The sequence below is a fragment of the Lissotriton vulgaris genome, chromosome 12 (genome assembly GCF_964263255.1).
Source record: "Lissotriton vulgaris chromosome 12, aLisVul1.2, whole genome shotgun sequence".
In the NCBI taxonomy this organism is placed as follows: Eukaryota; Metazoa; Chordata; class Amphibia; order Caudata; family Salamandridae; genus Lissotriton; species Lissotriton vulgaris.
The window spans coordinates 802,610,526-802,624,613 of NC_141700.1; the positions used below are offsets into that span (position 1 = coordinate 802,610,526).

The 14,088-nt window shown below is 51.2% G+C and overlaps 1 protein-coding gene across 6 annotated transcripts in view; it reads left to right on the forward strand.

Moving 5' to 3' along the window:
- The window catches only part of MINK1 (misshapen like kinase 1), a 675,548-nt gene that overhangs the window by 634,286 nt on the left and 27,174 nt on the right, over nt 1-14,088 (forward strand). For all 6 annotated transcript variants that reach the window (XM_086946234.1, XM_086946236.1, XM_086946233.1 and 3 more), the window contains 3 exons: nt 1,793-1,942; nt 12,525-12,684; nt 13,742-13,881. In XM_086946234.1, coding sequence (XP_086802360.1) covers nt 1,793-1,942; nt 12,525-12,684; nt 13,742-13,881 — 450 coding nt within the window. The remainder of the gene's footprint in view (nt 1-1,792; nt 1,943-12,524; nt 12,685-13,741; nt 13,882-14,088) is intronic.

A 14,088-nucleotide genomic window follows, 5' to 3' on the forward strand; every position in this document is an offset into this window, starting at 1 on the left:
TTCATAATGTCTGCTTTCTGCAGGAGCTGATTCGATGAATAAAACCAATACTTTCAAGTAGACAGGGATTTTTACATTCCCCTTCCAAACCTTCTCTGTGAGACTCAGTAAGGCATTTGAGAGTCTTCATCTTTATAAATCAAACTACCGCCTGCTTGTGATTTGAACACAGATTCAGGGGCCGTCATGGGAGACCCGGTGGACTCAATTCATAAGCTATCCTTACAACTTTTCTCATGGAAAACTGTGTTTCTTCTGTCAGTCAGCTCCACCAGACGAGTTGGATACAATGCCTTCTTAGGTAAAGCACCCTTTCTTTCCAAGAACAAAGTCACTTTAGCCACACATCAACGATTCGTTCCAAAAGTGTCTCCTTCCTTCCGTGAAGATGAAAAAGTCCATTTGGCAACATTCATTGCTCATGCAACAACTCCGGCAGAAAGACATCGCACCCATTGGATATTAGTGTTGATTAAAATTCAATCTGGACACAACAAACACTACGTGGAAGAGTGACTAGCCGTTTGTCTACTTCAGCAATATAACTAATAGTGACCACATTGGAGGATGGCTCTAGATGGATTCCTTCGTGTACAGCTTCAGTGCAAAGCAAGAGCTCTCTTGAGAGAGGTGTGGTGGCGCAGGGTAAAGTACTCCACCCTACAGGGCCTAGACAAGCGCAGAGCTGCGATATGCGCTTTCGACTCGCACCCTTTTCATGAAGCATGTCTAGATATTGAGACCGAAGCGGGACAGGTAGTGCTACATGATCTGGTTCATAAACGGGAGCCTCATTGCTTCCAATATATTATTTTTGTACTACTGTGGTAATCCTCATTCAAGCATGTGAATATGAAAAGTATCCAGTGCTGTAGAGGGGAAAGTTACTTGTCTGCAACTACACTTCTTCCGCATTGGCATCTTTCATAGATTCAGATGCGCTCGCCCTGTCCCAATGCACGATGTGGCCATGTCTTTCTGAGTCGGGCAACAAAAAAATCTGATACTTGGTGCCTCCCAGGACAATTGGACCTCTGAACCCATCCGAGGCTGGACTTAGTTGTGGCGGGTGGACTGCTGGTAAGCTATGGCAGTTTTCAATGCTGGCTATGTTTTGGGCTAATTCTATATTAAGATTAATAATGCAGGGTTATCAGTGAGATGTTGGGGAATAATGGCGGCTTGTCATTCTCTGAAAGATTCCAGTGCTGAAAGACTGTACTTGCAGGCAAGTCATTTTTTTGTTGCTTTCAATGAGAACTGCCCACCAAGATTTTATGCCATGGTGTGAATTGACTGTGAATAAATATCCCTGTGGTACTTGCTCTGTCAAACAATACTGTACAACATGGGTCAAATGAACGAAGAGAAAAACATGCAGAATTTGAAATAATCAATTAGCAGAATAACAGTGCGTAGAAACAAATCTGAAGAAAGAGGCTCTTAAGAAAAACATTCCCTGCGTTGTTCTAAATGAGAATTGCACAACCCTGCCAGCACAGGAGTCCCCTGGAATCCAATTTGGATACAGCAACAAATGTCATTCTTTATTAAAAAAAAAAAAAGCATGTTTAATGGTCTGTTGAACATTTCTAAATATATACTTTACCTGCTGTGAGATCAAAACTCCCCATTTGCTCATCTCTAGGTTGACTTAGTTGGGGAGTATATTTTAAGTCTTCTGTTGGATTGCCCCGTCCTTTCATTTGCAGTTCATCAGCTCTTCTTTGCCAATCATGTTGCTTTCTCTTGGTTGTGTTACTAGTGACCTGGAAATGTGTTGTTTGTGTAGTCTTTTGCAGACCTTCCACATCGGCCACAGCTCGTTGACCTTACTGTTGAAGAGGGCCAAAGGTTAAAGGTCATCTATGGCTCATGTGCTGGTTTCCATGCAGTGGACGTTGACTCTGGAAACAACTATGATATCTATATCCCGGTGCATGTAAGTACCGCCCTCCAACCTACAACAGTATCAAGTACAGAACGTGAGTGCGTAGATCTCTCATCTCTGCGACAGACTGAGGACACGAAACGCTTTTTGAATGGCCAATTCTTGAAACCCTCCGATGGGATTGTGTCAAGTCTCCCCAGTACAGATAACGACCATCCAGCCGTCTGTTCAGTCCTGCATTGTAGGACCCTAACTGAAATCACAAATGTTGGCTCTTCCCACCAGTGCGAGGGCCCCAGCACACTTCTGTTAATTCAGTTGTATTGTAGCAAAAGCTTTCATTGGAGGTAGTTTTCAATGTATGTTTCACCTTTGTAGTAGTAAGCAGGACAGTTTTTCTCTCTGACTTAGTCACTTTACAACCAAACACTGAAACCCCTAACTGAAAAATGTCAACCCCAAGCTTAGAAAAACGTTAAAGCCTTGTGCTACAGTGGAGAAAGGAAAAGGAATAGAAGGCCTGCTAGATTAAAAAAGCACTAGGTCAAAGAGCTGACTGCTCCTTTACTAAGTCAGGAGACTCCATCGCCCAGCATGCACTGCGCGGGCAGTGTGCCTCACATCCTCAGTGTTTACCTTCAGTGCTGACTAGAACCTTGAACTCTTCACTGAAACCTTCTTCCTATTGTTTGTGGTTCAGTTTCTCAGATTGGATATTTGTTCACATCATTTGACGTTTTGTGTCCCCTTCATCTTCTTTTCCCATATTTGTCAGGTGTTTTCACTTGCAGTGTCTTCACTTTTTGTGAAGAGCTCTTCATATGGGGTGAATGGGGCTGTGGCAGATGTATGTGGTGTGCTCTCCGCTTACCCAATGTCACAAGCTCTGAATTCTGTCATAAAATGACAAAAAAAGTCTAAAGTACAGAGAAGGGTTGTGCCCGAGGGGAATTTATAACTTGTATATGCAGTGTTAATTCTGACTCACACAGGATTTCTGAAGATTCGAAATGTCGCTATATATGAACAAATCCTTTAGTATGCCAATCCAAATAAGACACCAATTAATTCACTTCTCTTGGTTTCCCAGGCGAAGTGCTCCCATAATCTCAAGGTATCCAAAGAGCCGTGTACAGCATGCAAGCTACCGGCGTTCTGAGCTATTCAGACATCATAGCCTTGAGGAAGTCGCGGGATCACACCCTAATGCGACGAAACGCGTTGGCTGTTGCTGGAAAGATCTGAATAAAGCGTGAAAAAGAGAACCCCAAAAAAATAAATATTGTGTAATGTGTTATCGAATCACTGTACATGCTCGTCACTAACAGGGAAACTGTGTTTACTCAAACGTGTGCTTGGGAGTAGAAATTGTATTTTGAGACTTATTTTCTCTAACCTTGTGGAGTTCTGTGGTTCTGTAGGCAATCGAGAGGAACCCCTTGAAACTCCAAGGGAAATAGGGTTATACAACCAAGAAAGGGAGGATTCCCCTGGGGACGAACTCAGTACAGATTGTAATACCAACCTTACAATGTCACAAATACATACACCAAAAAGCAAGGAAATACTTAAAAATACATTTATTATGAAAAAAACTTAAGAACACAGTGAAGGGTTAAGCTGATCTAGATCCCTACTTCTAAAATACAATTAAAAAATATTTTGACAAAGAGTACATACAATTGCGGCCTGCACAATTCAAAAGACAGAACGAGTACAACATTCAATAGTTGAATACAATTCGTATATTCTGGCTCCGCTGTGGGGACACCGATGTTGTATTGCTATTGCATCAGCATATCAATTTTGGTGTTGGAGACTTGAATTATACTAAAGAATGCGCATACTCTTTGTCAAAATATTTTTTAATTGTATTTTAGAAGTAGGGATCTAGATCAGCTTAACCCTTCACTGTGTTTTTACGTTTTTTTCATAAATGTATTTTTAAGTATTTCCTTGCTTTTTGGTGTATGTATTTGTGACATTGTAAGGTTGGTATTACAATCTGTACTGAGTTCGTCCCCAGGGGAATCCTCCCTTTCTGAGTTCTGTGGTTCTCCATACCTTAAAGCACCTTGAACCTTACTCCGAATCAACTATAATTTAGTGGTAATTAAAACTTAGGCGCCTGAATCCCTATACGCATAACCACGCCGTTGTTTTTAGGTTGCCACCTCTACAGATACAATTAAAACTATGATAGATCAAGGGAGGAGGTCAGTTTCTCCGTTGAGAAAAATGTCAGAGTTGCATCATCCTGTCCGCATAGTACACGACCTCCAATAACCCTGGATAAACGCAAAAAGAGAAGGTCTCCTCCATACTCCTTTTGGCAAAAGATAGAGAGGCAACAGAAACAAATGTGGAGTATCGCATTCAACATTAAACAGATGCTCGAAGGTCTTGATTATTAGTGTAGAATTTTTCTTTATTTTGTATAATTCGAAGGTGGCACAGCCAACACGTTTCACCTTAGGGATGAGGTTTAAAGTAAATTCCTGATGATAGATACTGTTAGATTTGGGGGTTTCTGGTTGGCACAGGTAGGTACTTTTTGACTAGCAGGGACCCTCTCCTCTAGTCAGTGAAAGGGGGATTACACACCTAAACTAACCCCTGCTCACCCTCTAGGTTGTGTGGCGCGAGCAGTCAAGGCTTATTTCAGAGGCGTTGTAAATCTGAAAGAGACACGTAAGTGATAGATTCCTTACCTTAGAATATCCCCAGGCGTCTGGATCCATGCGCGTCGGTAGGCGTCGACCGCGGCTCCATGTCCGTCATGGGCGCCGTGATGACGTCGTCGAAGTACTTAGACGCCGCCTCCGCGCACTGACGTCAGTTCTTCTTTTTTCCGCGCCAGCAAGCGCAGATCCGGAAAAAGTTTTACCCTAGTCAATTTTTGACTAACTTTTTACGATTCTTTTGATCTACTTTCGAAGTCTCGCGACTCCGACGGTGCCGTTAGGGATGCCCGGGTTCAAGCCCTGCGCCGACTGATGTCGGTTACCGACTCCCATCGCCGGTGCCTGCACTGTCTAGGCCCGGAGCACGACGACAACTCCTGCTCCGACTTCCGGGCCCTGACGTCTAAAGCTAGATGGGAGCGGTCCCGTAAGCGACTCGAGCTCCGGCAGTCCGCCCTGCGCCGCTCAAGGTCCCGGTCCGAAAGGAGGTCGAGGGGGCGGTCGCGGGGCCAGAGTCACCACAGTTCCGGAAGTCGTCATCGGTTTTCGGCTCGAGGTCCTCAGGTAAGAGGCACAAGAAGTCAAAGAGGCACCATCGCTCTTCTGACTCCCCCGACGCTCTCGCGATGCGGGCGAGGGTTCGAACTACACCGCCCACCCGGCTCCGTCGGAGCCGCAGACGTCGCGGCCTGCTCCATGCCCGCCGGTCCCTGGGCAGCACGGGACGCCGGAGGAGACGAGGCCTTCCTCTCGGCCATGAGGTCGCTCACTCCTCCGTCGGGTTCCCCCAGAGGGCCGGGTGCTTCGGTTCCGGCGCCGTCGGGTGCTTCGGCCCCGGCGGTGCCTGGACCGAGTCGCCAACGGCGCCGGGGACGAAGCACTCGACGGCTCCACCTCCACTGGATCCGGCTCCGGATCCGGGTTGCCGCCAGTCGACCTCACTACCTCGCCGGCACCGGCCCCAAGGGTGACACCCCCGGCGCCCTCGATTCGGGTCCGGCGTCAGAGCGTATCCAACGCCGCTTGGAGATTTCTATTTCTATGACCCGGCCCCATCCTTTGAGCCTCAGTACCAGGCGATGGGTGACGAGGGGGATTGGGATGGGTCTGAGGACCCTCTGGCACGTGAGTGTCAGTCTTCTACGGACTGGACAGGAGAGCTTGGGGAAGCCAGTGGTCTGGACACTTCGCCCAACACTGGGATTGGTCTCCCCTCCTAGCGTGGCTATGGAGGAGGGGGCTGCTTATAGCGTGGTGCTGATGAGGGCGGCCAGGCCTTGGGGACTAACCTCCTCACTGAGGTCCTTAAACCGCAGTCACGCTCGGCCGAGCCTCTGCTGTTATTTATTGAGGCCTTGTCAGACGTTCTTCTGGGCACTTGGTCCAAGCCCGCTACAGGTCAGCCTGTGGATAGGAACGTGGACAGGCGCCACCGCCCGGCTCCGGGCGACCCTTGCTTTCTGTCTACCCACCCCACCCCCGAGAGCCTGGTTATCCAGGCCTCTAATTCCCAGACCGCATTCCCGGAGGCACCTTCGATCGGGAATCCAAGAGGTACGAGCAACACGGGAAGAAAGTTTTCTCCTCCCTGAGTTTAGGATTGCGGTCAGTCTGGGGCACACAGGGTCTACTCCAGGTTGGATTATATCTTCATGGCTAGGGGGATGCTGCAAGTCACAGACAAAATCGACTACCAAGCGAGGGGCATATTGGACCACTCCCCTCGCTTAGCCGATATAGGGGAAGGCCGAGGGAAGCCGCAGTCGCAGACGTGGAGGCTGGCGGCCTGGGATCTCCAAAATATGGACATCGTTCGGGCTGACATCAAGGTGTACCTAGCCGAAAACGAAGGCTCGGTGAAGTCCATGATGACGCTTTGGGTAGAGCTCAAGACAGTTCTGGGGGACAGGGCTCAGAACAGGGTGACAGGTGAAAAGAGGGAAGCAGAGGAGGAGGTGACTGCGCTTGAGGAGCGGATCCGGGCGCTGGATTGCCAATACCGCTCCGGGGGTGACTCAGGTATCCTTCGACAATTGTTAGACACGCAACACCAATATAGGCACCTGTTGACGGGCGCGGCGAAGGCGCAGGCCCTGGTGACGTTGCATCGCCTGTATGATGTCGGGGACAAGTCTGGTAGGCTGTTGGCGTGGCTTAGCAGGAAGGAACGGGATGCACGATGGGTAGAGAGAGTGCAGGATGGCCTGGGTAATTGGATGCAGGCGGACGACCGGATAGCTGCGGCCTTCACGGACTACTATGGCGCCTTCTATGAGGCCAGAGCACTGGGGTCAGTGGAGGATGCGCTGCAGTATATGTCCCCTATAGACCTCCCAGAACTTGCCGAGGCGGACCAGGGTAGCCTGGAAGCGGACTTTACAATAGATGAGGTCAAAGAGGCATTGGCAAGGCTTCGGGTGGGGAAATCTCCGGGACCCAATGGCTTCCCGGCGGAATTCTTCAAGAAGACGGCTGACCTGCTGGTCCATCACCTGCTGGGCATGTTCGAGGACGCTGTAGAGGAGGGTAAACTCCCGTTGTATCTCCGCCAAGACACGATTGTCCCTATCTATAAAGAAGGCAGGCCTCCGGAGGACTGCGCGTCCTCTTCCTACTGAATGTGGAGGACAAGCTCCTTGCGACGCTATTGGCTCTTCCCCTTCGGGGTGTTATCTCCGGGCTGGTTCATTTGGACCAGACGGGCTTCCTCCCAGGTAGGGCAACTCGTTATAACCTCAGACGGACGCACAATTGGCTAAAGGAGCTTTGTGATCGCGAGGATCCCCAACTTTTCCTGTCCCTTGACGCCGAAAAGGCTTTTGACGCCGTACACTGGCCCTTCCTGGAGGGGGTTTTTAATTAGGTTTGGACCAAAGTTTAGGAAATGGGTAAGTCTGCTATACACGGATCCCAGAGCACGAGTCAGGGTAAATGGAGTATTGTCTACGGACTTCCCGGTTAGACGAGGCACTAGGCAGGGATGCCCTTTATCTCCTCTATTGTTTGCCCTGACCATAGAAGTACTCGCTTGTGCAATTCGCCAAAACGAGGGGATCACGGGGTTCCACCTGGTTAGGGGGAGCGCCACACATGAGAAAATATCCCTGTATGCGGATGATGTCCTTCTTTACATCACACATCCGGAGACTACGATCCCAGCGCTGTTCGCAGAGCTGGCTAGCTATGGAGCCCGGGCGGGATATCAGATAAACTGGCACAAATCGGTCCTCTATGACCCCGGAGACAGAGAGGGCTTGCCTGACCTTCCGGAGAAGCACCAGACTACCAGGGAGGGCTTTAAATATTTAGGGATATTTGTGACCACTGACGGTGCCCTCTCCTATATTAAGAATATTAAGAGAGTGTTGACCAGCTTTTCGGCCGACGCTGCAAGGTGGAGGCTGCTCCCGCTGACGCTCCTGGGCCGAGCGGCTATGTTTAAAATGATTACTTTGCCAACATTTTTATATGCCCTCCAGAACGAATATTTCCCCCTCCGGAGACAGGTTTTCCGGGATGTACACGCAGAAGTGCGCGCCTTTCTGTGGCTGGGGAAGCAGCCTCGAGTGCCATTGTCTACCTTGCAGAGGCATGAATACGATGGAGGTATCTCTCTGCCTAACATAGAAGCCTACTATTGGGCAGAACATTTGACCCCAATAAACGAATGGATACATGCACCTGCACATCACCCCACTTATGCCCTGGAATGGCATTCGATGGGCACCCGTACATTTATGCACTACTTATATGGGGTCAGAGGCAGGGACAGGCTGCTTCCGGTCGTGCGGGTCACTCTGGGGGCGTGGACTAAGGCAACGAGGGCTACGGGATGGCAGAGCAAACCCACTCGACCGACTCCCCTGTGGAACGGAAGTGTGCCTGGCTCAAGGAACTGTCTAAGTTGAGGGGCTTCGGGGCCTGGGATGCAATAGTTATCACTACCATGGGAGACAAAAATGAAGAGGGGAAAGCTACAATCGTTTGCGGAGCTGAGGAGGGAGTATAGTCTGGGTCCCACACAGGCTTTTAGATATGCACAACTGAGACATGCCTGGAGGGCAGAGGCGGTGTTGGAGGGCCAACTTCCGGAATATGCCCCGCTAGAGGGTCGCCTCCTACAGGAACAGATCCTGCATAAGGCGGTCTCCCTCACATACAGAACGTTAATGAATAATATGCCTAATGGGCTAGTGAAATTGCGGGAGGTTTGGGAGAGAGATGTGGGGGACATGGAGGAGGTAGATTGGGAAACGGTATTAATGCATCCATGTAAAGTAGCGATTACATCTCGCCTACGATTGATACAATTCAAGGTGCTCCACAGGACATATTTTGACAGGTTGAGACTGCACAAGATTGGGAGGGTGCCTGACCCCTGCTGTTTGCGATGTGGATTTGAGAGGGGAGACTTCTTCCACACTATCTGGCCATGCCCGAACATCCAGGTTTTCTTGGGTGAAGTGCTCCGTGAATTGGGAGCGGTACTGGAGACCGCCATTCAACCCAACCCTAAGTTGGTCCTATTGGGAATGACAAACGATGTTGATGTGAGCCGCCCACAATTGATTTTCCTAGTGCTGGCCTTAGTGGTGGCCAAGAGGGACGTGGCCAGGAAGTGGGGAGCCCCAGACTGCTCGCGGCTAGAGGATTGGCGCGGCGGCTTGGTCTTGTATATGGCTGCAGAGAGGGTCACTTATAAAGCTCGGGGATACCCCAAAACATTTGGGAGAGTATGGGAGAAATGGCGCCGATACCATGGGCTGGATGGCGGTCTCTGGGAACGCTGCTGTACTAAGGATCTGGGCTACACGAGGGTCGTGGTTTGAAGGTTACCATATTACACTTGTGGCCTGCGGGACTACTGTGGAAACCGTCTGGACTGGATTATTCATTTGTGAGCAGAGATTTGGGGTTCTGGGGGGCCGTGGGGGGGTTCTGGGTTTGGAACTGTAGAGGGATAATGGCATGCCTGTTCTATTGTTTTGCACTGAAAATGCTAATAAAGTTATTTAAAAATTTTTTTTTACTAAACACTGAATCCTGAAGTGTTGGGATGAGTGCACTGTTACCACCTAAGATGGCTGAAGGGCTGGGTGGGGAAGGGCAATTCACCAATGGCTTCTGTAACCGATCCCTTCTGTGGTGGGAGGCTTCTATGACAAATGCATTGCTTCTGTGATGAGTGGCGAATGGCTTCTGTGATGGGTGGGGTCTGTGACGGATGTCAGATTGTGCATCCAACCGAAGAGTCTCTGACTGATGGTGTCTGTGATGCGTGATGTATGGCACCTCTGATGTAAGGGTCTGTGATGGGTGGGGTCTGTGATGGGTGGGGTCTGTGATGGGTGGGGTCTGTGATGGGCGGTGCCTCTGATGGGCGGGGCCTCTGATGGGCGGGGCCTCTGATGGGCGGGGCCTCTGATGGGCGGGGCCTCTGATGGGCGGTGAATGGTGCCTCTGATGGGTGGTGCCTCTGATGGGTGGGGTCTGTGATGGATGGTGAATGGTGCCTCTGATGGATGGTGCCTCTGATGGGTAGTTTCTCTGATGGATGGTGCCTCTGGGCGGGGTCTGTGATGGGTGATGAATGGTGCCTCCGATGGGTAGTGCCTCTGATGGGTGGGGTCTGTGATGGGTGGTGCCTCTGATGGGTGGTGCCTCTGATGGGTGGTGCCTCTGATGGGTGGTGCCTCTGATGGGTGGGGTCTGTGATGGGTGGGGTCTGTGATGGGTGGGGTCTGTGATGGGTGGTGCCTCTGATGGATGGTGCCTCTGATGGATGGTGCCTCTGATGGGTGGTGCCTCTGATGGGTGGGGTCTGTGATGGGTGGGGTCTGTGATGGGTGGGGTCTGTGATGGGTGGTGCCTCTGATGGATGGTGCCTCTGATGGGTGGTGCCTCTGATGGGTGGTGCCTCTGATGGGTGGGGTCTGTGATGGGTGGGGTCTGTGATGGGTGGTGCCTCTGATGGGTGGGGTCTGTGATGGGTGGTGCCTCTGATGGATGGTGCCTCTGATGGATGGTGCCTCTGGGCGGGGTCTGTGATGGGTGGTGAATGGTGCCTCCGATGGGTAGTGCCTCTGATGGGTGGGGTCTGTGATGGGTGGTGAATGGTGCCTCTGATGGGTGGGGTCTGTGATGGGTGGTGCCTCTGATGGGTGGTGCCTCTGATGGGTGGTGCCTCTGATGGGTGGTGCCTCTGATGGGTGGGGTCTGTGATGGGTGGGGTCTGTGATGGGTGGTGCCTCTGATGGATGGTGCCTCTGATGGGCGGGGTCTGTGATGGGTGGGGTCTGTGATGGGTGGTGCCTCTGATGGATGGTGCCTCTGATGGGCGGGGTCTGTGATGGGCGGGGTCTGTGATGGGCGGGGTCTGTGATGGGCGGGGTCTGTGATGGGTGGGGTCTGTGATGGGTGGTGCCTGTGATGGGTGGTGCCTCTGATGGATGGTGCCTCTGATGGGCGGGGTCTGTGATGGGTGGGGTCTGTGATGGGTGGGGTCTGTGATGGGTGGTGCCTGTGATGGGTGGGGTCTGTGATGGATGGTGCCTCTGATGGATGGTGCCTCTGGGCGGGGTCTGTGATGGGTGGTGAATGGTGCCTCCGATGGGTAGTGCCTCTGATGGGTGGGGTCTGTGATGGGTGGTGAATGGTGCCTCTGATGGGTGGTGCCTCTGATGGGTGGTGCCTCTGATGGGTGGTGCCTCTGATGGGTGGGGTCTGTGATGGGTGGGGTCTGTGATGGGTGGGGTCTGTGATGGGTGGTGCCTCTGATGGGTGGTGCCTCTGATGGATGGTGCCTCTGATGGATGGTGCCTCTGGGCGGGGTCTGTGATGGGTGGTGAATGGTGCCTCCGATGGGTAGTGCCTCTGATGGGTGGGGTCTGTGATGGGTGGTGAATGGTGCTTCTGATGGATGGTGCTTCTGATGGGTGGTGCCTCTGATGGGCGGGGTATGTGCTGGGTGGTGAATGGTGCCTCCGATGGGTAGTGCCTCTGATGGGTGGGGTCTGTGATGGATGGTGAATGGTGCCTCTGATGGGTGGGGTCTGTGATGGGTGGTGCCTCTGATGGATGGTGCCTGTGATGGGTGGTGCGTCTGATGGATGGTGCCTCTGATGGGCGGGGTCTGTGATGGGTGGGGTCTGTGATGGGTGGGGTCTGTGATGGGTGGGGTCTGTGATGGGTGGTGCCTGTGATGGGTGGTGCCTGTGATGGGTGGTGCCTCTGATGGATGGTTCCTCTGATGGATGGTACTTCTGATGGATGGGGCTTCTGATGGGTGGGGTCGTTGATGGGTGGGGTCTGCGATGGGTGGTGCTTCTGATGGATGGTGTTTCTGATGGGTGGGGTCTGTGATGGGTGGGGTCTGTGATGGGTGGTGTTTCTGTTGGATGGTGCTTCTGATGGGTGGGGTCTGTGATGGATGGGGTATGTAATGAGTGGGGTCTGTGATGGGTGGTGAATGGGGCCTCTGATGGGTGGTGCCTCTGATGGGTGGGGTCTGTGATGGATGGTGAATGGTGTCTCTGATGGGTGGTGTCTCTGATGGGTGGTGTCTCTGATGGGTGGTGCCTCTGATGGGTGGTGCCTCTGATGGGTGGTGCCTCTGATGGGCGGGGTCTGTGATGGGTGGTGAATGGTGTCTCTGATGGGTGGTGCCTCTGATGGGTGGGGTCTGTGATGGATGGTGAATGGTGCCTCTGATGGGTGGTGCCTCTGATGGGTGGTGCCTCTGAGCGGTGAATGGTGCCTCTGATGGGTGGGGTCTGTGATGGGTGGGGTCTGTGATGGGTGGGGTCTGTGATGGGTGGGGTCTGTGATGGGTGAGGTCTGTTATGGGTGGGGTCTATGATGGGTGGAGTCTGTGATGGGTGGGGTCTGTGATGGTTGGCAGATGGTGCCTCAGAGGATAGGGTCTGAGATGTCTGCTGTATTTTTTATAGATCCAAACCCAGATAAACCCGCACGCTATTATCTTCCTACCCAACACCGACGGCATGGAGATGCTGCTCTGCTACGAAGACGAGGGCGTCTACGTCAACACGTACGGCCGGATCATCAAGGACGTGGTGCTCCAGTGGGGAGAGATGCCCACCTCTGTGGGTAAGAGCTGCTGCGAAGGCTGAGGAGCATGCCTGTTTTGTCAGTTAACATGGGGTGCAGTGCATTGCTGTTGCCTTTTCCTTGTAATGCGAACATCACAAAAAGAACATGAAGCTGCAAGGTGGGTGGGTTACGAAGGGTAATGGCGCTCCTAGGCAGTACGCAGATAATGTACTCGTGTTTGTATTATGTGAGCGGTGCAGAAAGGGGTAGGGAAAACCACCCTTCTACCTTAATTGTGTCAAAACCAATAAGCAAAACAACAACACAATCCCTTGCACACGCTAAACCGTGTATATAAGAAGTAGGTAATAAGTGAGAGCAATCTTGATCTGTAGCTCGATCTCGTAACGCAAATTGTTTATTCTTCACGTGGTCAAATTAAATAGTCTTAGCCAACACGTGTTTCGTCGCGTTTTGCTGCTGTGAGCAGCGACTTCTTCAGGGCTAAAGTGTTCTCTGCACAGTTCCTTCATTTCGGTTTTAATTCCACCCCGAAATGGGTTCAGATACAAGGCGTCCCTGGTTGAGAGCGCCTTCATGTCATTCCTAGTGTTAGTATAAGGTGCTAGTGCACGCTTCAGTAGTAGATGACTGGTGACCAAGGCGTATAAATATGTAGTTCATCTCCCGGCGAGTACGTTAGAACAGAAGCCCTGCATACTCGCCGGGAGATGAAGTACATATTTATACACATTGGTCACCAGTCATCTACTATTTGATGGGTGTGCTGCTTCGATCGCAAACTCTTAATAACAAGTCTCGATTCTGGTGTGAAATATTACGTGGAAATTACAACCTTATACCGCATGCCCACTATTGAGGATCCGGTCTATTACCAACACACAAAGGGTGCATAGAAACGTGTACCAGCACCTTATACTAACACTAGCATCACAGCTCTTGTCGTACTGTAAAGTGGAGCATAAGCACTATAGGAAACTGTTAAGTAAATCTGCTTCTTCATTTCTGCCACTTGATGAAGACGTCCCTGCTCACTGCTGTGTTGTCTGTGGCTCACCACTCTTATGACCATGTCTTGTATTTTGTTTTTTAGCATACATCTGCTCCAATCAAATCATGGGCTGGGGGGAGAAGGCTATCGAGATCCGATCTGTGGAGACTGGACATCTGGACGGAGTGTTCATGCACAAACGGGCGCAGCGCTTGAAGTTCCTCTGTGAACGAAACGACAAGGTCCAACGTGTTTTTGCCCTTTTGTCTGCCTCACCTAGACTCTCTCCCTCTATTCTTCTCTTTTTCTTTACCCTCTGTCCATGTCTAGCCCATGTCTTTCAATCTCCTATCTATGGATGCCTGCACACCCATGAGTATTGGTGGATGCTTGTGTGTCTGACTGCATATCCAAGGCCGACTTCTTATCAATGGGTGACTGCTTATCAA